The 21247-nt window shown below is 40.0% G+C and overlaps 1 protein-coding gene across 1 annotated transcript; it reads right to left on the reverse strand.

The window, feature by feature from the left end:
* Nucleotides 1-1635: 1635 nt before the first annotated feature.
* On the reverse strand, nucleotides 1636-21224 carry NOXRED1 (NADP dependent oxidoreductase domain containing 1). Its single transcript, XM_059914751.1, has 7 exons — nucleotides 19450-21224; nucleotides 17452-17623; nucleotides 15535-15746; nucleotides 11018-11198; nucleotides 10303-10454; nucleotides 9449-9671; nucleotides 1636-1813 (listed from the first exon to the last, which is right to left on the reverse strand). The coding sequence occupies exons 1-7, from the start codon at nucleotides 19451-19453 to the stop codon at nucleotides 1636-1638; spliced, it is 1122 nt and encodes a 373-aa protein (XP_059770734.1). The 5' UTR covers nucleotides 19454-21224.
* Nucleotides 21225-21247: the final 23 nt, after the last annotated feature.

The raw sequence follows: 21247 nt of genomic DNA on the forward strand, positions 1-21247 counted from the left end.
TTGTTTACAAGGCGTTTTATGTGGTAACTCCAGACCTTTATAAAATGAAATTCAGACCAGAGTCTACCTGTGACTGGACTGTTCAAAAGAAATTAAAAATACTTCTTGTTGCTTGAATGACTCCGATTCCTCTCTAGTTTTATAGACTAACTTCTCTTTCTCTTTCCAGCCAAACTTCTTAATCCTAAGAACCACTGTAGGGCTACCATAATCCAGAAGCGCAATGATGTACCCTATGCAGTTCCTTACATCTGAATGAATAGTCAAAGGAATCCATTTTTTTTCCTACTGAGAGAAAGAACAGTGCCTCAAATTAGCATTCATGTCACATGTTAATGTTTGATGATGAACCTAATTTTTTCCCAAGTGGACTAGCAAAATTTTATCTTATACCATTTAACACCATACCATTGAGTCTGCTTGGCTCACAAGCATGCAAAAAAGAAAAATGTAAATGATTAACCTAAGACCATGGTGGTTTACATGTAGAGTGAATGGTTTTGTTCCAAAGCGCTTTAGCATTTGGCAAACAATAGTTCTGTTCAGTGACAGAGCATAGTCAGCGCCATGCTTTCTCAACTTTATGGTTACTGCTATTGTTTTCTACTCTATTATGATTGACATAAAGTAATTGCAAAACGTAAAGGAAATAAATTTGAACTGTAGGAATAAAATCTATATTTTGCAGAATTATTTTTAGCCATTTAATATAAATGCCGGCTATTTTTTTTTTTTTTTTTTTGGCTGTGTTGGGTCTTTGTTGCTGCGCACGGGCTTTCTCTAGTTGCAGCGAGCAGGGGCTACTCTTCCTTGCAGCGCGTGGGCTTCTCATTGCGGTGGCTTCTCTTCTTGCAGAGCATGGGCTCTAGGCATGCAGGCTTCAGTAGTTACAGCACATGGGCTCAGGAGTTGTGGCACGCGGGCTCTAGAGCGCGCGGGCTTCAGTAGTTGCGGCGTGTGGGCCCAGGGCATGCAGGCTCCAGGGCATGCAGTCTTCAGTAGTTGTAATGCCAGCTATTTTTAAGAATGGTTTTATGGTTTAAAATAGTTTAAAGGGGAACAGCTTTAAATAAGATAGTACCAGAACAGTCATGTTTAGCTGAAATAAGCCTAAAATGAGTCATAATTCAATTAAGATTGTTTACCACACATTTTATTTTTCTACTCAAAGTGTGGGACAATCAAGGTGTATCATTTGTCAGCTACATACTGCTACAGGGAAAGAATGTAACTACGTACTGTAGCTATATATTGTAGGAAAAGAATGCTACAGAAGAAGTATGTAACCATTTAATAATGACAGTATAACTTCTTGAATTTAGCTTTTAGACAAGAGATAATTTGAATTAACTGAATTGATAATTAGCTGCTGGGGAAGCAGCTTACTTAAGTGTGTCAGGTTATGTGGTTTCATTCAGTTGCTTCCAAAAGCCAGACACACCCAAATATACTGATGTAAAGAACCTCTTGTTTTATTCTAGTTTTTAAAGAGCCATCAGTACAATTTTCTAATTCCTTACTGCCTAGCATATGGCAAGCACCATACAGTCACATGACTTCCACTGTCAATTATGATAATCAGGGCACTACCACTGTAGAGGGAGAAAGAAATCCTGATTCCTGAGGTCTCTTCTCTTATTGGGATGAAGAACCCGTGGAAACCTCTGGCTCTTGTTCTTTGGTTAGGGTGATGCCAAATGAATCACAGTATAGATGGGTAAGGTTGTCCTGAAAAGTAGTGCTGTGTAAGAGATATTGGCTAAAGGGAGTTTCCTTGAGTTGCACAGCAGTCAGATCAAACCAGGGGAAAGGCCTGGGGTAGGGAAAAAAATAGTGTTACATTTTTATGTCTGTTTAATACATCTGATTTTGCTGTTAAACATTTCCTTTAAAGAAAGTTCTCCTCTACTTGGAAATAAGGTTATTCATTTTCTATATCAAACTAATTAAAATTCTTAGTTAAATTAAAAATTCATCTGGGTTTATTCAACACGTGGATTTAATTGTACTTATGAGTTTTCACACTTAAAATTCTCTAAGTGCATTTGGGGAGGAATTCATAATTAGAGAATGATTATGACAATAAAATCAACATCCTTTTCAGTATATTTTCCTTGAATTTAGAAAGAAAATACATAAGAGGATCATGGACATTAGGAATGTCCTAATGTCCATTCTTTTACAATATTCTCTTCAAAAAAAAAAAAAGATACCCTCTTCAACTGTATAGGGAAAGAAGTAGGAGTTAACATGCAAATAAAAATGGGGCAATGTTAAATATTAGTCTGTAGTGGAATTCAACTTAAAAAGTATTAAGACATAGGGTTTTATAGTATTAAAAAAATCAGGAGTAAGGCAAGGATATCTGCTCTCACCACACATTCAACATACCACTAGAAGTTGTAGCCAGTGCAATAATGCAAGAAAAGGAAATAAAAGGCACACAGATTGGAAAGGGAGAACTGAAACTGTTGCTATATATAGATGACATGATTGTCCATGTAGAAAATCCAAAGGAATCTAAAAAAAAAATCTCCTAGAACTAATAAACGAATTCAGCAAGGTCATAGGATATAAAATAAACATAAAATAAATTTTATTTATATATATTAGCAATGAACACTTGGGCAAAAAAAACCTAAAAATGCAGTTCCTTTCACACACACAAAATAGAATACTTAGGTGTAAATCTAACAAAACATGTACAGGACTTGTATACTGAAAACTATGAAATGATGATGAAATAAAGAAGATATAAATAAATGGAGAGATATACTGTGTACATGGATGGGAAAACTTAACATTATAAAGATGTCAACTCTCCACAAATTGATCTATAGATGTAATGGTAAAACAAAAATTAGTGACAACACCAGATGCTGGTGAGGATGCAGAGAAACTGAATCATACATTGCTAATGATGTAAAAGGATATAACAACTTTGAAAAACAGTTTGGCAGTGTCTTAAAAAAATAAACATGCAACCAGTCATTGCACCCCTGAGCATTTGTCCCAGAGAAATTAAAACTTAGGTTTACACAAAAACTTGTACATGAATGTTCAAAGCATCTTTATTCGTAATAGCCAAAAACTGGAAACATCCTAGATGTCCTTCAACAGGTGAATGATTAAACAAACTATGGTACATACATGCCATGAAAACATACATGCCATGAAAACTACTCAGCAATAAAAAAAGGAATAAATTATTGATACACACAGCAACTTGGATGAATCTCCAGAGAATTATGCTAAATGAAAAAGGCCAATCCCCAAAGGTTGCATAATATATGATTCCTTTCATATAATATTCTTGAAGTGACAAAATCATAGAAATGGAGAACAGCTCAATGGTTGCCAAGTTGGGGAGGAAGGATCAAGATGAAGGATCCCTAGTTATAGAATTGTTCTGTATCTTGACTGTGTCAGTGTCAATATCCTGGTTGTGGTATTGTACTATAGTTTTACAATATCTGTGTATAGATATTGTACTATGGTTTGTTCCATTGGGAGAAACTGGATAAATGGGTACATGGGATTTCTTTGTATTATTTCTTAATAACTGCATGTGAATCAAAATTATCTAAAAAGTTTTTTAAAAGGGGGGGATAGAATTAAAAAGTATAATCTACCAAGAAGATGTAAGAAGTACAAACTTCTGTTCATCAGATGATACGGCTTCAAACTTTATAAAACAAAGATTAGAAATATAAAGAGAATTTGAGAAACTACAATCATAGTAGAAATATTAATATGCCATGCCTCCCATTCTAACAGGTCATCTGATGAAAAAGACCATAGAGCAGCACTTTTCCAACTTTAATGGACATATCACTTGGGAGCTTGTAAAAAGGCAGATTCTGATTACATACATCTGGGGTGGGGACCCATAATCCGCATTTCTAAACAAACTCCCAGATGATGGCATGGTTATCAGGCAGTTTGAGTGGCAAGAATATGCTGAAAAGGGGAGAAATAAAGTGAAAAAATATATTCTGAATGATAAGACCACCCCTCTCCCTATACATGTGCAGCTTTCTTTCCCCAAGTTGGGTCCCAAAGACTTAAAGATACCAATATTCAGGGTTTCCCAAGGAAAAAGCTGATCAAATCACTCTGTATTAAAGACCACAGTAGCAAACACAGAGTTTCCAAGCAACTTTTTAGTAACCAGGATCTTAAATATGAGCAGACAGGACTTCCCTGGTGGCACAGTGGTTAAGAATCCGCCTGCCAGTGCAGGGGACATGGGTTCAAGCCCTTATCTGGGAAGATTCCACATGCCACAGAGCAACTAAGCCCGTGCACCACAATTACTGAGCCTGTGCTCTAGAGCCCGTGAGCCACAACTACTAAACCCGCACGCCTAGAGCCTGTGCTCCGCAACGAGAAGCCACCGCAGTGAGAAGCCCTGCACTGCAACGAAGAGTAGCCCCCGCTCGCCACAACTAGAGAAAGCCCATGCGCAACAAAGAAGGCCCAATGCAGCCAAAATAAATAAATAAATAAATAAATTTATTTAAAAAAAAATATGAGCAGACAATCAAGGTTCTCCATATACTTGAAGAAAGCCTCTAAAATGAATGATAGAGACCAAAATAAATGGTCAAAAAAATCCTGAAGGAAAGACTCCTCAGAGAAGAAAAAAACTCTATCATTTACATTCTCAAAGGGATAAGAGATGGTATTGCATAGGGAAATGACAACAGGATGCTACATAAAAAAGGAATATTTGGAGACTAAAAAAATCTTTGAAAGTCAAAATACAGCAAAATGAAAATATGTTCTAAATATAATAGTAAAAACAGGATAGTTGAGGAAATCTCTCAGAAAGCAGAACAAAAAGGCAAAGATACTGAAAATAGGAGAGCTAAAGAAAATCAGAAGATCAGCCCAGGAGGTCCAACGTTTGGCTAATAAAATATTCATAAGAGAGAACAGAGAAAACAGAGGGAAGGGGAGGAAATTATCAAAAACATAATAGGAGAAAATTGGAGAACTTGACATGCAGATTGAGAAGGACCATTGAATGTTCTGTTTCTTTTATGGGTGGCAATTACATGGATATTTGCTTTACAATAATTCATTAAACTGTATATTTATGAATTTATGGAATAGGTACTTTTCTGTGTACATATTTCACAATCTTTTTCTTTTTAAGTTAAGGGGAAGAAAAGGAGAGGCCCACCAACTGCCCAACACAGTGCATTAAAATAGATCCACATCATGATGCATAATAAAATTTCAGGATGCTGAAGTCAAAAGATACTATAAGCTTCCAGAGAGAAAAGGAACAGATTTCAGACCAAGCATGAATTGAAGAATTAGAAGGGCACTGTACCTCTCAACAGCAATTTAAAAGCTGAAAGATGATGGAGCAATGCCTTCAAAATTCTGAGGGAAAATTGTTTCTAACCTAGATTCTTTTTTTTTTTTTTTAATTCTTTTTGTTGCAATGGTGAATGGGATTGTTTCCTTAATTTCTCTTTCTGATCTTTTGTTGTCCGTGTATAGGAATGCAAGAGATTTCTGTGCATTTATTTTGTATCCTGCAACTTTACCAAATTCATTGATTAGCTCTAGTAGTTTTCTGGTGGCATCTTCAGGATTCTCTATGTATAGTATCATGTCATCTACAAACAGTGACAGTTTTACTTCTTCTTTTCCAATTTGTATTCCTTTTATTTTTCTTCTGATTGCCGTGGCTAGGACTTCCGAAACTATGTTGGATAATAGTGGCAAGAGTGGACATCCTTGTTGCTTTGTATTTCTGTGGTGTCTGTCCTAACTTCTCCTTTTTCATTTATAATTTTATTGATATGAGTCCTTTCCCTCTTTTTTTGATGAGTCTGGCTAAAGGTTTATCAATTTTATCTTCTCAAAGAACCAGCTTTTCGTTTTATTGATCTTTGCTATTGTTTTCTTTGTTTCTATTTCATTTATTTCTGCTCTGATCTTTATGATTTCTTTCCTTCTGCTAACTTTGGGTTTTTTCTTCTTTCTCTAGTTCCTTTAGGTGTAAGGTTAGATTGTTTATTTGAGATCTTTCTTGTTTCTTCAGGTAGGCTTGTAATGCTATAAACTTCCCTCTTAGAACTGCTTTTGCTGCATCCCATAGGTTTGGGATCATCATGTTTTCATTGTAATTTGTCTCTAGGTATTTTTTGATTTCCTCTTTGATTTCTTCAGTGATCTCTTGGTTATTTAGTAACGTGTTGTTTAGCCTCCATGTGTTTGTGTTTTTTACGTTTTTTTCCCTGTAATGGATGTCTAATCTCACAGCATTGTGGTGGGAAAAGATGCTTGATATGATTTCAATTTTCTTAAATTTACTGAGGCTTGATTTGTGACCCAAGATGTGATCTATCCTGGAGAATGTTCCGTGCGCACTTGAGAAGAAAGTGTAATCTGCTCTTTTTGGATGGAATGTCCTATAAATATCAATTAAATCTATCTGGTCTATTGTGTCATTTAAAGCTTCTGTTTCCTTATTAATTTTCTGTTTGGATGATCTGTCCATTGGTGTAAGTGAGGTGTTAAAGTCCCCCACTATTATCGTGTTACTGTCGATTTCCTCTTTTATAGCTGTTAGCAGTTTCCTTATGTATTGAGGTGCTCCTCTGTTGGGTGCATATATATTTATAATTGTTATATCTTCTTCTTGGATTGATCCCTTGATCATTATGTAGTGTCCTTCCTTGTCTCTTGTAACATTCTTTATTTTAAAGTCTATTTTATCTGATATGAGTATTGCTACTCCAGCTTTCTTCTGATTTCCATTTGCATGGAATATCTTTTTCCATCCCCTCACTTTCAGTCTGTATGTGTCCCTAGGTCTGAAGTGGGTCTCTTGCAGACAGCATATATATGGGTCTTGTTTTAGTATCCATTCAGCGAGCCTGTGTCTTTTGGTAGGAGCATTTAATCCATTCACGTTTAAGGTAATTATCGACATGTATGTTCCTATGACCATTTTCTTAATTGTTATGGGTTTGTTTTTGTGGGTCCTTTTCTTCCCTTGTGTTTCCCACTTAGAGAAGTTCCTATAGCATTTGTTGTAGAGCTTGTTTGGTGGTGCTGAATTCTCTTAGCTTTTGCTTGTCTGTAAAGCTTTTGATTTCTCCGTCGAATCTGAATGAGATCCTTGCCGGGTAGAGTAATCTTGGTTGTAGGTTCTTCCCTTTCATCACTTTAAGTATATCGTGCCACTCCCTTCTGGCTTGTAGAGTTCCTACTGAGAAATCAGCTGTTAACCTTATGGGAGGAGTTCCCTTGTATGTTATTTGTCATTTTTCCCTTGTATGTTATTTGTCATTTTTCCCTTGTTGCTTTCAATAATTTTTCTTTGTCTTTAATTTTTGTCAATTTGATTACTATGTGTCTCAGCATGTCTCTCCTTGGGTTTATCCTGCCTGGGACTCTGCGCTTCCTGGACTTGGGTGGCTATTTCCTTTCCCATGTTAGGGAAGTTTTCGACTATAATCTCTTCAAATATTTTCTCGGGTCCCTTCTCTCTCTCTTCTCCTTCTGGGACCCCTATAATGCAAATGTTCTTGCGTTTAATGTTGTCCCAGAGGTCTATTAGGCTGTCTTCATTTCTTTTCATTCTTTTTTCTTTATTCTGTTCCGCAGCAGTGAATTCCACCATTCTGTCTTCCAGGTCACTTATCCGTTCTTCTATCTCAGTTATTCTGCTATTGATTCCTTCTAGTGTAGTTTTCATTTCAGTTATTGTATTGTTCATCTCTGTTTGTTTGTTCTTTCATTCTTCTAGGTCTTTGTTAAACATATCTTGCATCTTCTCAATCTTTGCCTCCATTCTTTTTCCGAGGTCCTGGATCATCTTCACTATCATTATTCTGAATACTTTTTCTGGAAGGTTGCCTATCTCCACTTCATTTAGTTGTTTTTCTGGGGTTTTATCTTGTTCCTTCATCTGGTACAAAGTCCTCTGCCTTTTCATTTTGTCTATCTTTCTGTGAATGTGGCTTTCTTTCCACAGGCTGAAGGATTGTAGTTCTTGCTTCTGCTCTAACCTAGACTCTATACCTGGCTATGTTCTCAATATTAGGTTAGAATAAAAACATTTTCTGACATAGTCCCTAAAAATTACTTCCTATGCAGGCTTTTCTAAGGAAGCTACTGGAGGAGGACAGATTCCACCATAATGAAGAAAGAAATGAAGCCAGAGGAAGAGGGGTCTAGGAAAAAGAGATACAGCATAAGAGAGAGGTGAAGAGAATCCCAGGCTAAGGGGGAAGGAAAATTCCCAAACTGAAAGTGTACCACAAGTCATTGGTGATTAATTAGAACACAAAAGATAAGAGGGGGGGAAGATCAAGGATTACTTCCAGGTTCTGGCCTGAATAACTCTGCGAAGGAGCATGTAATGGCAACCTAAGTCCCCGAAGTGGAAAAGATCACCCAGGAACAAAGTGTAGAATGAAAAGAAAAGAAGGCCTAGGACAGAGCCCTGAAAACTGCCAGATTTAAGGATGGGGCAGAAGAGGAGCTGGCAAAGGAGGGATCGGAGGGACAGGAGGAAAATGAAGAGAACGTGAGGGTATCATGAAAGCTAAGAGAAAAGATTGTTTCAAGAAGGAAGGCATGTTCAATAGCCAAGGAAGAAAAGGATTTAAAAGTGTCCAGTGAATTTAGTGACATGGAAGTCACTGGTAACAAGGGCAACCATTTTTCCCTATTAGATTATTAAAGATTAAAAAGAATGATCTAATAGTTATCAAGCTATAGTGAAATGGCACTCTCATACACTATTGGTAGAAATATAAGTATCACTTTTTTGATAAGCAATTTAGGAATACCTATCAAACATAAACTATATATAACCTCTGACCCAGAAATTCTACTGGTACAAGTGTGCAAAGTTTAAGGATGAAATGTTCAAAGCAGCCCTTTGTGCAAAATGTGGGGCAGAGGGAACTACATTGCCATCAAGAGGAAATAGGATGAATAAATGTAGCTAAAGAAATGTATCCAATGGATGCCTGCACAGTGCTCATAAATGAAATAGATATGATTGTACTAACATAGAATGGTAGCTATGATGTAGTAAGTATAATCCCCATGTTTCTAAAATGTATATATAGATACAGATATGCATATACATTATAATGATAATATAAATATATGTTTGTAAATGCATAGGTAGAAAGACAAAAATACAAAAACCATCAGAGGTAAAGTCTATGAAAAGGGATTTGGGGGGCAAAGGAGGTTTTTTCCACTAGTTGGATTTTTCCACTAGTTGGATTTTTTCCACTAGTTGGATTTTTTCACTTGTTGGATTTTTTCCACTAGTTGGATTTTTTTATAAGAATGTATTCGTTTTATACATTTTTAAAGATAACATGAAAGGAAAAAGATTAAAAGCATCTGCTAAGAAAACAGTGTGGGAGAAGTTAGAATGGCCACTCGTCTAATACTTTACCTTTTCCGAGACAGGTTCTTGGCATAGGCTTTGCTGACAAAATCTTGTGCTTGAAATTTTTGGAAAGACACTCTGTCCTTCTCACAGGCTTCAAAGTGCTTGGAGAGGAACAGTTCATTCAGAAGCTGCAGCACTTGTGAGTGGGGCATGTCCTTTGCCGTGCAGACATTTATGGCTGCATAGAACACTCCCTCCAACCACTTGATATTGAGGATTATTCCCCCTAAACATCAGTGAGAAAGGAAATACCAGTTAGCACCACCAAAAAGGTTTGCAGGGAACCTAGGACAAACCCCAGACGGTGAACAGCCACCTTCTGTCCAAGACAGTTTGGTTATATGAACCTCAAGATAAGCGCTCTTCCTTTCCAGGCCAAGAGCCCTGTGTGTGCCCTTTATAACACATCACGTGTTGACCCTACCAGAGGAAGACAGATATGTTAATGTAGGCATTGCTGATGACAAATGCATCTCTAGAAATCTCTAGAACGGTCCTTGCCAATAAGCCAAACTGCAAGATTACCGTAAGGAAAAGCCATTTAGTCCCAGACACTGCATCCTCTGGTTTAAATAGGCTCTCTCCTCTGGTTGTTTCCAATTCATCCTTAAAGGGTCCGATTAATCACACTTCTTAGCTTTCCCTAAAAAGGCTACTTTTTGCCACCAAAGCTATTCCCATGTAAAACCTAAATAGCTGAGAATGTATCTAGCTTGTACTTACACACACACCCCCTCAGCACACACGCATGCACGCGCGTGCGCACACACACACACACACTCAGGGATTTAATAAGATAGCAACAGGCCAAGAGGAAGGTAATTTTTAAAAGTGCCAAAAATATCGTGAGCCATTACCAGCAGGACTGTAGGGACAGGTAGCCTGAAGAATCACAGGGTCTTGGAGAGCAGCTGTGATTTCCTTATTGGCCCCCCAGATGCTGGCAAGATCTTCAACACACTGATACTGAGGCCGTAAGACATTGGTGTGGTTCAGTAGGAGTTTCAACCTGAAAGTAAAGCCACCAATGCAGGAAGTACAGGGCCCGGACTGGAATAAAGCACCACGTGACCCACTGAGTTCACATCCGGCCCCAACAATGTAGTCCCCTGAACAGCACCGCTCACAGGCAAACGCAGGTGTGGGTTGGCACTGGGGCACTACATCGTAGCTGGATTGTTCACCCATCCACTTAACACTTATTCAATGTCACCACGAGCCAGGCACTGAGCTAGATACTCGAGGTACAAAAATAATATCTGACACATGCTCTAGATCAATTTTCATGCTGTTGAGTGGTGTACAAGGGGAACACTAATCAGCTTCAAGTAGTTGGAAGTAATGCTCTACTGCAGTTCTGAATATTTGCACATCAAAGAAAAGGTCCCACCCACAAGTGCTGTTAGTGGAAAAGCGGGGAAGACACAATTTCAAAGGCTGGCTGGGTCCTTCTGCCAATGAAGCTGCTTCCACCTTATGACTGGGAATGGCCAACTCCAAGAGGTCGGGGCGGGGGTGGAGATGAGGAGACAGAGCAGTTCTGCCAACCCTGTGCTCCCCCTAACAAGATACCTGGGTAGTGGGACGGCAGCTACAAAGCTGTACACAATGCAGGCTTTTCCAAGGCTGGTTTGAATTTCTACACAGATATTAGACAGCTGAGATGGCAGGCAGCAGAGGAATATCACGCTGGCCCACTCCACCAGAGAAGAGTTATGGTAAAAGCACTGGATTCCCAGTTTCTTGAATTCATCTGGGAGGGAATAAAGGAAGTCAGAAAGATCACAGTACAAAGAACTTTGAACTCAACATCAACTGTGGGGAGAGGATGACAATTATTTGATCTCAAGTCTTGTCACCACATAAATCAGAAGAGATTCCCTCATGCCTTCTAAAAGCCAGGCAGCAAAGCCCTGACCCCATGACTATGGCAGCAGGTGCCACTGCAGCAGTGCTCGAGATTGTAAGATGATTCATCCTTATCTTATGTTTTAGACCAAATGCTAGAATTTTTCAGATTTTTTTTTTTTTTAGGAAGAAAAAAAGTCTGAATGAAGGCTTCTCCAATTTACAGAATTCATCGTGTACCAGATAATGCACAAAGTACATACGTTATCTAAGGGAATCTCATAAGGACCTTATGAGACAGAGGCTAGTATTATTCCTATATTATAGATGCGGAAACTGAGGCTTCAAGAATTCTGTGACTGGGCCGAAGTTAAAACAGCTTAACTGGCTTGAAATGGTGGGAAAGACTGAGAGAGTGGAAGAGTATAGGGCAGAGGCTGGGAGGAATTTGGAAAAATATGCTTACAGTTTCAGTAAAGTATACACAATTTAATGTCAATAAGATATTTATAAATGTAGAAAGAAACTCATGTAGTTGCTAAAAGCACTTCTTGGTAGTTAATCATTTAATTGTACTTATTGTGATCTGGTTCCTCAAAAGTAAAAATGTGAACTCACATACGGTAGTATGTTTTAAGTGTTATCGGAGAACAGGACGTTAGACATTGCAGAGGTCAGTTCTTCCCTTAACCACCACAAGTATGTGATAAAGTTGATGCTGAGGTTATCTAAGTACTCAGGTACTTCCAGGTAGGAAGATACATAGGACAAAGAACTTTAGAAAACATGCACATCTGCTCTTCTTCCATGTGTGGTTCTCAAAAGTGCACAGAAGCTGATGCTGAGCATTTTGAATTCTTGCTTCCTTAATACAACATACAGTGATATTCTATAACTGTAATTTTATTATTAATAAACATATTGCTTCCCAGAAGAATATATGTATTTTATTGAAGTGTCATATATACTGGTCCTATTGATGAGATTTAAGAAATCTGCCTTGAAGGGTTAAGATTTTTTTAGTTTCCTTAATATAGAAGGAACATTTACAAATCAATAAGAAAAATCATACAGGCATCCAACAGAAAAATTGAACAAAAAAGAACTCAAAAATGATGAAATAGCAATAAGCCTATAAAAAATTTTAATTCTTCTAGTGATCAGTGAAAGACATATTAAAATAAGAAAAATTGTAAAGGCATATTAAAATGGTGATTAAAAAAAAAAGATTCCCAGAATTGACAAGCGTGAGTAAAATAGGTATTCTTACACACTGTTGATGAAAGTTTATACCTGAACAACATCCTTTGTAGGTCAGTTTGAAAAAATATATTACAAGTTTCTTTAAAAATTAAATATACCTACCATATGACCCAGCCACCCCATTCCCAAGTGTTTACTCAAGAAAAATTAAAGCATTTCTCCACACCAATATTTGTACACAAATGTTCATAATAGCTTTATTTGTAATAGCCCCAAACTGGAAACAACCTGAATGTCCATCAACAGAGGAATAGATGAACTATGGAATATCCATGCTATAAAACACTACTCAGAAATAAAAAGAATATCAATATATGAAACAACACGGATATATCTCAAAATAATTATGCAGAGTGAAAGAATTCAGACCATTGTGGGGAGGGATAAATTAGGAATTTGGGAGTAACATATACACACTACTATATATAAAATAAACAATAAGGACCTACTGTATAGCACAGGGAACTACACTCAATATTTTGTAATAACCTATATGGGAAAAGAATCTGAAAAAGAATATATGTATATAAAATATATTCTGTATAATATATTCTATATATATACATACATATAACTGAATATATATAACTGAATCACTTTGCTGTACATCTGAAACTAACACAACATTGTAAATCAACTATACCTCAATAAAAAAATTAATTAAAAAAAGAATTCAGACCAAAGAAAAAGTACAAACTGTATGACTCCATTTATACAAAATTCTACAAAATGCAAACTAATCAGTAGTGACAGAAATCAGATCAGTGGGGATTTCCCTGGTGGCGCAGTGGTTGGGAGTCCACCTGCCAATGCAGGGGACACGGGTTTGAACCCTGGTCTGGGAAGATCCCACATGCCGTGGAGCAACTAAGCCCATGCACCACAACTACTGAGCCTGTGCTCTAGAGCCTGCACACCGTAACTACTGAAGCCTGCGCGCCTAGAGCCTGTGCTCCGCAACAAGAGAAGCCAATGCAATGAGAAGCCCGTGTACCACAATGAAGAGTAGCCCCTGCTCTCTGCAACTAGGGAAAGCCTGAATGCAGCAACGAAGACCCAACGCAGCCAAAAATAAAATAAATAATAAAAAAAAAAATCAGATCAGTGGTTTCCTGAGTGGGTTCTAAAGGGAGGTAGAGAGATTCATTACCTTGATTACGTTGATGGTTTCACAGGAGTATACATGTGTCACAAAACATCAAACTGTACACTTTAATTTTTTTATTTTTAAAATATTTATTTATTTATTTAGGCTGCGCTGGGTCCTTAGTTGCAGCACGCAGGATCTTTTAGTTGCGGCATGCAGGCTTCTTAGTTGCAGCATGTGGACTTCTTAATTGCGGCATGCATGTGGGATCTAGTTCCCCGACCAGGGATTGAACCTGGGACCCCTGCATTGGGAGCTAAGTCTTACCCACTGGACCACCACGGAAGTCCCTGTACACTTTTTTAAAAAATATTTATTTTTTTTTTTATTTACTTTTTTTTTGGCTGTGTCGGGTCTTAGTTGCAGCATAAGGGATCTTTTTTTCGTTGCCGTGCGTGGGCTCTTCATTGCAGTGCTTGGGCTTCTCTCTCATTGTGGCCGTGGATTTTCTCTCTCTAGTTGTGGCACGCGGACTCCAGAGCATGTGGGCTCTGTACTTTGTGGCTTGCGGGCTCTCTCGTTGAGGCGCGTGAGCTCAGCAGTTGTGGCACACGGGCTTAGTTGCCCTGCAGCACGTGGGATCTTAGTTCCCTGACCAGGGATTGAACCCGCGTCCCCTGCTTTGGAAGGCGGATTCCTTACCACTGGACCACCGGGGAAGTCCCCGTGTACACTTTTAAAATGTGCAGTTTAGGACTTCCCCGGTGGTCCAGTGGTTAAGACTCTGCACTTCAATGCAAGGGGCACTGGTTCGATCCCTGGTTGGGGAACTAAGATCCCACATGCCTTGTGGCCTGACCAAGAAATTTTTTTTTTAAATGTGTAGTTTATTATATACAAAGTATATCTTAATAAAGCTGTACGTGTACTTTGACCTAGTAATTTTGTTTTTTAAATTATGTACAAGGAAGTCCTACTAAATAAGGCACAGTTACATAAATTATCATACAGTCATACTTAGGAATACTATACAACCTTAAAATCCTGAGTTTGAAGACTGTCAAATAACATGAGAATAGGCTCATGATACATTAAGTGAAAAAAGCAGGCTACAAAAAGCTTTGTAGAGTGTTAATTACTGATATAATCTGATATAATGAGAGGAAAAAATGGGAAAGAAATGATAACCCTGTTAGAAGAATTATAGGTAGTTATTATTTACTTCCCTATAGAGTAGTTTTCTAAATTTTCTATAACATTCATATATTATTTTACATTAAACATTTTTTTGAAGTATAATTTACATACAATGCGACACACAGATCTGAAGTAAATAGTTTGATCAATTTTGACAAATGCATACACCTATGTAACTCACACCTCTCTCAAGATACAGAATATTTCCAGCTCCCCAGAAAGTTCCCTTGGGCCTCTTCTCAGTCTCCCCAGAAGCAACCACTGTTCTGATTTCTATCACCATAAGTTAATAAATGGAATCATTATAAAACTTTAAAACAATTTTTCAGTAAATGTTATTTTAAAAAAATAAGGCCAAATATTTGGAACTGGTAGACACCACTCGGACTCTAACTGGTCCAGTTAGAAGATCTGAATTCTGTTTGGAAAGCTTCTCTATATCAAAGACCCAGAAAGATACCTCGCCACCAAGGGCACAAGGAGGAGAGATGGATATAAATATTTAGGTGGAGAAGAAAGCTGCTTCAAGGAACAAGTTAAAAAACCATCTTTCTGGCTTTTCTCAGGGCCAGCAAGCTGAGAACTCGGCATGCTGTATGTGAGGATTCCTCTTTTGAGGGACCCTTTCAAAATGGCCTCGTCACCACCTAAAGAGCACACCCAAGCCCCCCTTCTACTGCGCAGTGCTCCTCACCCAGGGCCTCTGGCCTCCGAGTGGAGATCCTCAGGCTGTCAGTTGGGATGGGGACAAGCTGAAGCAGTGTATGAGCCAGCTGCTTCCCAAGGTGGCCGCCTCCAATGATGCCCACCTTTAACTCATCGTCATCAGGAGTGTCTTCACGCAGTCCAGTCAAGGGACATCTAGAAGTTTGCTTCTCCTGTAATGATTTTCTGGAGAATGATTCTCTGGAGAATGAACACAGACACACACCCAAATAAACGCAGACCCTTAGTCCTTCTTGACTGTCAACCTCTGACGTTCTCTGGTTTAACTTCCTCACATGCAGCCTGCTGTGTCACCTTAAGTACTTCAGAGAGAAGAATTCCAATTATGTCCCACTGATCCAGCTGCACTGATGGAATGGAATGTTTCCTCCTGAGTGAATTTTCCAGGAAGTAAAGCATACCCCTTTCAAAGGATCAGAACTTGTTTAAAACATTCTTAAGTGAACATTTCTTTGGTTATATGTATCGTGCATTTCCCTGCCTTCTTAAACACAAGGTCTGACTATTTAACCATTTCTTTGACTCAGGACCATCACTGTGAACAGCCTAATTATAATTACACCTTATCCTGGAACATGGGGAGCCAGTTCCTTCACTGTTTCCTGTGCAGACAGCTGTCAATTTCCATCTCCATCAGGATGAGTGCACCCCTCTCCTACTATACACCTCCTCTTTCTAGTTTGCTATTTCAGTTCTGCACAAACCCAGGAAACCACGTAACTTAGCTTTTTTCCAAACATAATGATTTATAAAAGTAAATGGTTTATGAGGGAAAACAGACCTAAGAAACTGAGGATCAAGGACCTGAGGCCTCTCTTTCTGGAGGTTCACTTGACCCAAGATGAACAAAGTCTGACCTCTGAATACATAAGGCATTTTTTATGTTGTTATATGGCAATCTTATATTTGTTCTGTATTTCTGTGAAAATTGGAGTCTTAAAGCTCTGGAGTTTCCATGTAAGCATCACAAGCCCCATTCCATTTAAGGCTTCTCTTTTGGTTAAAAGGAGAGCATTTTCTCTCTGTGCCTGATCCTTGCAAATAGAAGATGCCTCCTGGAAGTTTCCCATATTGGTTTCTCGTCACTCATCTTGGAAGCAGCCAATAGGTTTACGCATCTGCATCAGTCAGCCAGTCAGCAAACTTCTTGAGTAGTCTGCCTCCTCGGGTATGTGCTGTATCTATAACATGTTTAATTCAGATCTGGTCCCACCATCTAGGAATTAACCTAATTTCAGAGAAAAGTAAACTGAGAAGCAGACTGAGGGGTTGCGGGGTGGGGACAGATGCTCCAGGAGTGACCTAGAGTTACAGAATCCAGGAGCCTAGTCCTAGGTACTTGGCTCTCACACACCTCCTATTTAAGCGTCAGAAGCCAGGACTGGACTGAGAGCTTCTTTGAAAATCAGTATTCCTGTTTCCAGGCAAGTCATCCGGCCATAAGGACCCCCAAATTCCCAGGAAGCTTTCTTGTGAGGAAGCATTCCACTGTTAGCTCAGCCCCAAAAGAAAAAAATGACCCCATTTTCAGCCAATAGCCAAGGAATGGCTAGTGATTAGTAGCTGTGGCAGACAAGCTGGTCATCCTGATGAGGGAGTGAATGATAGGATGGATAGATGAACGAATGAATGAATGGATTATTTAATGTCTACTCACCGAAAGGAAATCACCACTAATCCGTGCTTTATTACATAAACACAGCCAAGGGACCCTGGTGTGCATTTCCCTGGTGCTTTCAGACCAGGAGTACTTGAGTGTGGGTTGGAAAAGGTAGGAAGACACTCGCCCTGCCAAAGTTATTCTCCAATATAAAAAGTTTAAGTCATCTGGATTCTCTGCAGTGAGATTCTTCTCCGTCTGTCTGACCTTGGAGACCCAGCTTACCTCAAATTATGGAGTAGCTTGCAGAAGAAGGTTGCATGGGCACAGGCCTTGGTCATCAGCCCATGAGAACGGCCCAGCAGATACAGCCAGCTGTGGTCTTCCTCTTGAATCCCATACTCAAACTGCAGTGTCTCAAGGTCCTCTAGCATGTCCATCTCCAAACCAGCATCTCCTGCAACAACAGATACCAATCAACTTGGCTCCCTGTCCGGGAAGAAGAAGGAGTCTATGCAGGAGGGTGTGTGTGCCCAAGTCTCAGGCTCTCCTGATGGTGGCTTCAGCACCTGTCCTCCCAGTTCTGAACTGGCAGCTCTCATCCACTTCTCTGAGTGTGACTCCTGGAGAATTCCTAAGCACTGACTACCCGTGAATCAGGAATACTGAATTCATGAAAAACCTGGACAAAATCCATATAGGCTCCAGGCACAGTTTTCAGCAGATGCATTTACATTAGCAATGGGTTTCACAGGCACTCTTCTCCCTTCCATTCTCTCCTAGGTTTTAGAAATAGGACTGAACACTTAGACCACATTTCACAGAAATTCCCCCCTTTCACTAATCTCTGTGTTCCCCACAGGGTAGAAAAGAACCCAAACTAAATATCACGGTCCTTTGTCTAGGGCGGGGACATCTAGATTTTAGAAAATGAAGCCAGAGATGTACAAGCCCATCCACATATATCTCTCACCAACCAAACGGAGAAGATGGCTCTGCTCCTCAGTGGTTCTGGTCCTGGAGGGTAAGAACTACATTTTCAGGGAGAATCACCCAAGAAGATTGTCATTATGACTCCTTAGCTACCGGATTACTTCAGTCTTGGAGCCTTAAAGGGGCCAGCCCCACTTAGAGGTTTTCCAGACCTGCAACATGAGGGCAAGAATTCCTTCACTACTTCTTGGAGTACTACACCAGGGCAGTATGGGATCCCCCTTTTCCCAACAGAAGTTTCTAGACTTCTAGTTTTTTTTTTTTTTCTTGCAGACTGCAATATCATACAGATCTTAGCACTACTCAAAGAGTTATTTTTCAAACCCCTTCTTTTTGTGTTCAAGAAATCAATGAATAAATAATAATAAATAAAACAATAAACAAAACAACAGATAAAATAAATTCTGGGGATCTAATGTACATCATGGTGACTATAGGTAAGAATACTGTATTGTCTCCTTGAAATTTGCTAAGAGTAGGTCTTAAGTGTTCTCACCACACACACAAAAAAGGTTAACTGTGAGGTGATGGACACGTTAATTAACTTGACTGTGGTACTAATTTCACAGTGTATATCAAATCATTATATTGTTATCACTTAAATATATACAATATTTATTTGTCAATTATACCTCAATAAAGCTGGGAAAAATAATATTCAAAACTCTAATCTATTTTATAGCAATGGCAAAATTGAGATCAGAATTCAAAACTACTCCTCTCTAACCTGCTTTTTAAATTAAAAAAATTTTTTTATTGAGGTGAAATTCACAAAACACCCATTAAAAAGTGAACAATTCAGTATATTCAATGTTGTTCACCCACTACCTCTAGTTCCAAAACATTTTCAACTCCCACCAAAGGAAACACTATACCCAATAAGCAGTCACTCCCCATTTCCTCCCCACCCTCCCACTCAGCCCCCGGCAACCACATATCTGTTTTTTATCTCTGTGGAATTACCTTTTCTGGCTATTTCACATGAATGGAATCATACAAAACGTGACCTTTAGTATCTGGCTTCTCTAATCCCTTTTGTAGGAGGGCTGTTAGGTCACTCTCTCAATCTCTTTAAAAGCAAAGTCTCCAGCACTTGAAGTGAAGAGCAGACAAGTTTTCAAGTCTAAGAAACCCTTCCTTAGACCGTAACAGTGGGTAGGCCATCTGAATGTTGCAAGTGATGTTTTCTGATCCGAAGGAAAGAGACGCTCAAAACCTTCCAGCCCAGCATGACAACGCAGCACACATTAACTTGTATAAGCGTGGATTCTAGACCCATCCTTTACTTACGCATTCTCAAAAATGGGGATCTGCTGCTTGTGGCTTTGTAACACGTCGAGTTGGCTAGGCTGAACTACATTTTCCAGCATTCCCTTCCCTGTCTGTTTCCAGTTAGGGTGTGCCACCACAGGAGAGGTTTCCGTGCAGGATCTGGAGGTGGAAGTGCAGCAGCCATTTGTGCTTGCGAGGCTGGGCGGGCACTTTCGCTGTCTGTGGGCGGCGCTGTGGCTATGGGGCAGCAGTCGGGCCCGCAACTGCTATACCTTCCCTGGGATCCTCCTGTAGCTTCTCACGCTCCTGGGCCAGGTGTGTGTTCAGCTGTGTGACAAAGGCCGCCAGTGAGCTTCCCCTGCAGGTCATCCACTTCCTCAGGTTGGCGGCGGTGAGAACTGGCAGGGGTTCCAGTGCATCCTCATGGGCTCCAGCTCATCCTTGCTCCCTCTCCCCTCACTTTTTATCCATCTTCCCTTCCCCACGGATTTCTAGCTCTACCACCAGACATGAGGACAAACCTTCCAGAGACTGTACCAGCTGCCATACTTGAGCAAGGTCAAAGCCCTGTAATGAATCCCACATATAGATTAGATAGGTAGACAGACTGGCAGACTATATACTCCTAGTGGTTCTGCTTCTCTAAATGAACCCTCATACACTAGTTAGGTCACCACTGTTTATTTGAAGATCAGCCAATAACTTCAGCACAACTTAGCGAATTAAACTCCTGTTTCTTCAATAGCAAGAGGGTTGATCCAGAAAGGAACCAAATATGAGGTTACCTGGAATTGCAAAGGCCACTGCAAAGTAGAGGAGCAAAAGATGGAATCTGACCCCCTTAGAGCAGGCTTTCTCTCCGCATTGGCACTACTGACATTTGGGGCCGGATAATTCTTTGTTGTAGGGAGCTGCCTGTGCATTGTAGGATCTTTAGTAGCATCCCTGGCCTCTATCCACGAGATGCCAGGAGCTCCATCCAGTTGTGGCAACAAAAAGTGTCTCCAGGGCTTCCCTAGTGGCGCAGTGGTTAAGAATCCGCCTGCCAATGCAGGGGACATGGGTTCGAGCCCTGGTCCAGAAGATCCCACACGCTGCGGAGCAACTAAGCCCGTGCACCACAACTATTGAGCCTGCGTTCTAGAGCCCACGAGCCACAACTACTGAAGCCTGCGCACCTAGAGCCCATGCTCCACAACAAAGACAAGCCACTGCAATGAGAAGCCCGTGCACCGCAACAAAGAGTAACCCCTGCTCGCCGCAACTAGAGAAAGCCCGCGCACAGCAACGAAGACCCAACGCAGCCAATAAATAAATAAATAGATAGATAAATAGATAAATAAATAATAAATTCTTAAAAAAAAAAGTGTGTCCAGATATTGACACGTCTCCTGGGGGGCAAAATTTCCCCCAGATGAGAACCACATTGCCTTAAATCCTGCTGTGTGCCTCTGTACGAGCGTCTTCTCTTCCCCCTACCACTTCAGGGTAGGGCACCACTTCAGTGTGTGCCCCCACTCCACACAGCCACAAGAGCACAGAATCCTACAAGCTCTGAGAGAATCGTGCCCTCCCCTCACAGATTAAGATGAGTCCAGAGAGAAGGGGACTCGCCCAGCACCACACAGCTTGTCGGCGGTAGAGCTGGGACGAGAGGCCAGGTCTTTAGCCAGGGGGCAGCGCTCCCTCTGTTAACCACACAGCCCTGCTTTGCCGTAAGCACTGTTACTCCATAACCTGAAGTGTTGACAGGCTGCTGAATGCAGTCACCAAGGCAGATTTGTAGTGGTCCCAAGAGACAGGGCAAATGCTTCAC

Source organism: Balaenoptera ricei, chromosome 2 (genome assembly GCF_028023285.1).
Source record: "Balaenoptera ricei isolate mBalRic1 chromosome 2, mBalRic1.hap2, whole genome shotgun sequence".
Taxonomy (NCBI): domain Eukaryota; kingdom Metazoa; phylum Chordata; class Mammalia; order Artiodactyla; family Balaenopteridae; genus Balaenoptera; species Balaenoptera ricei.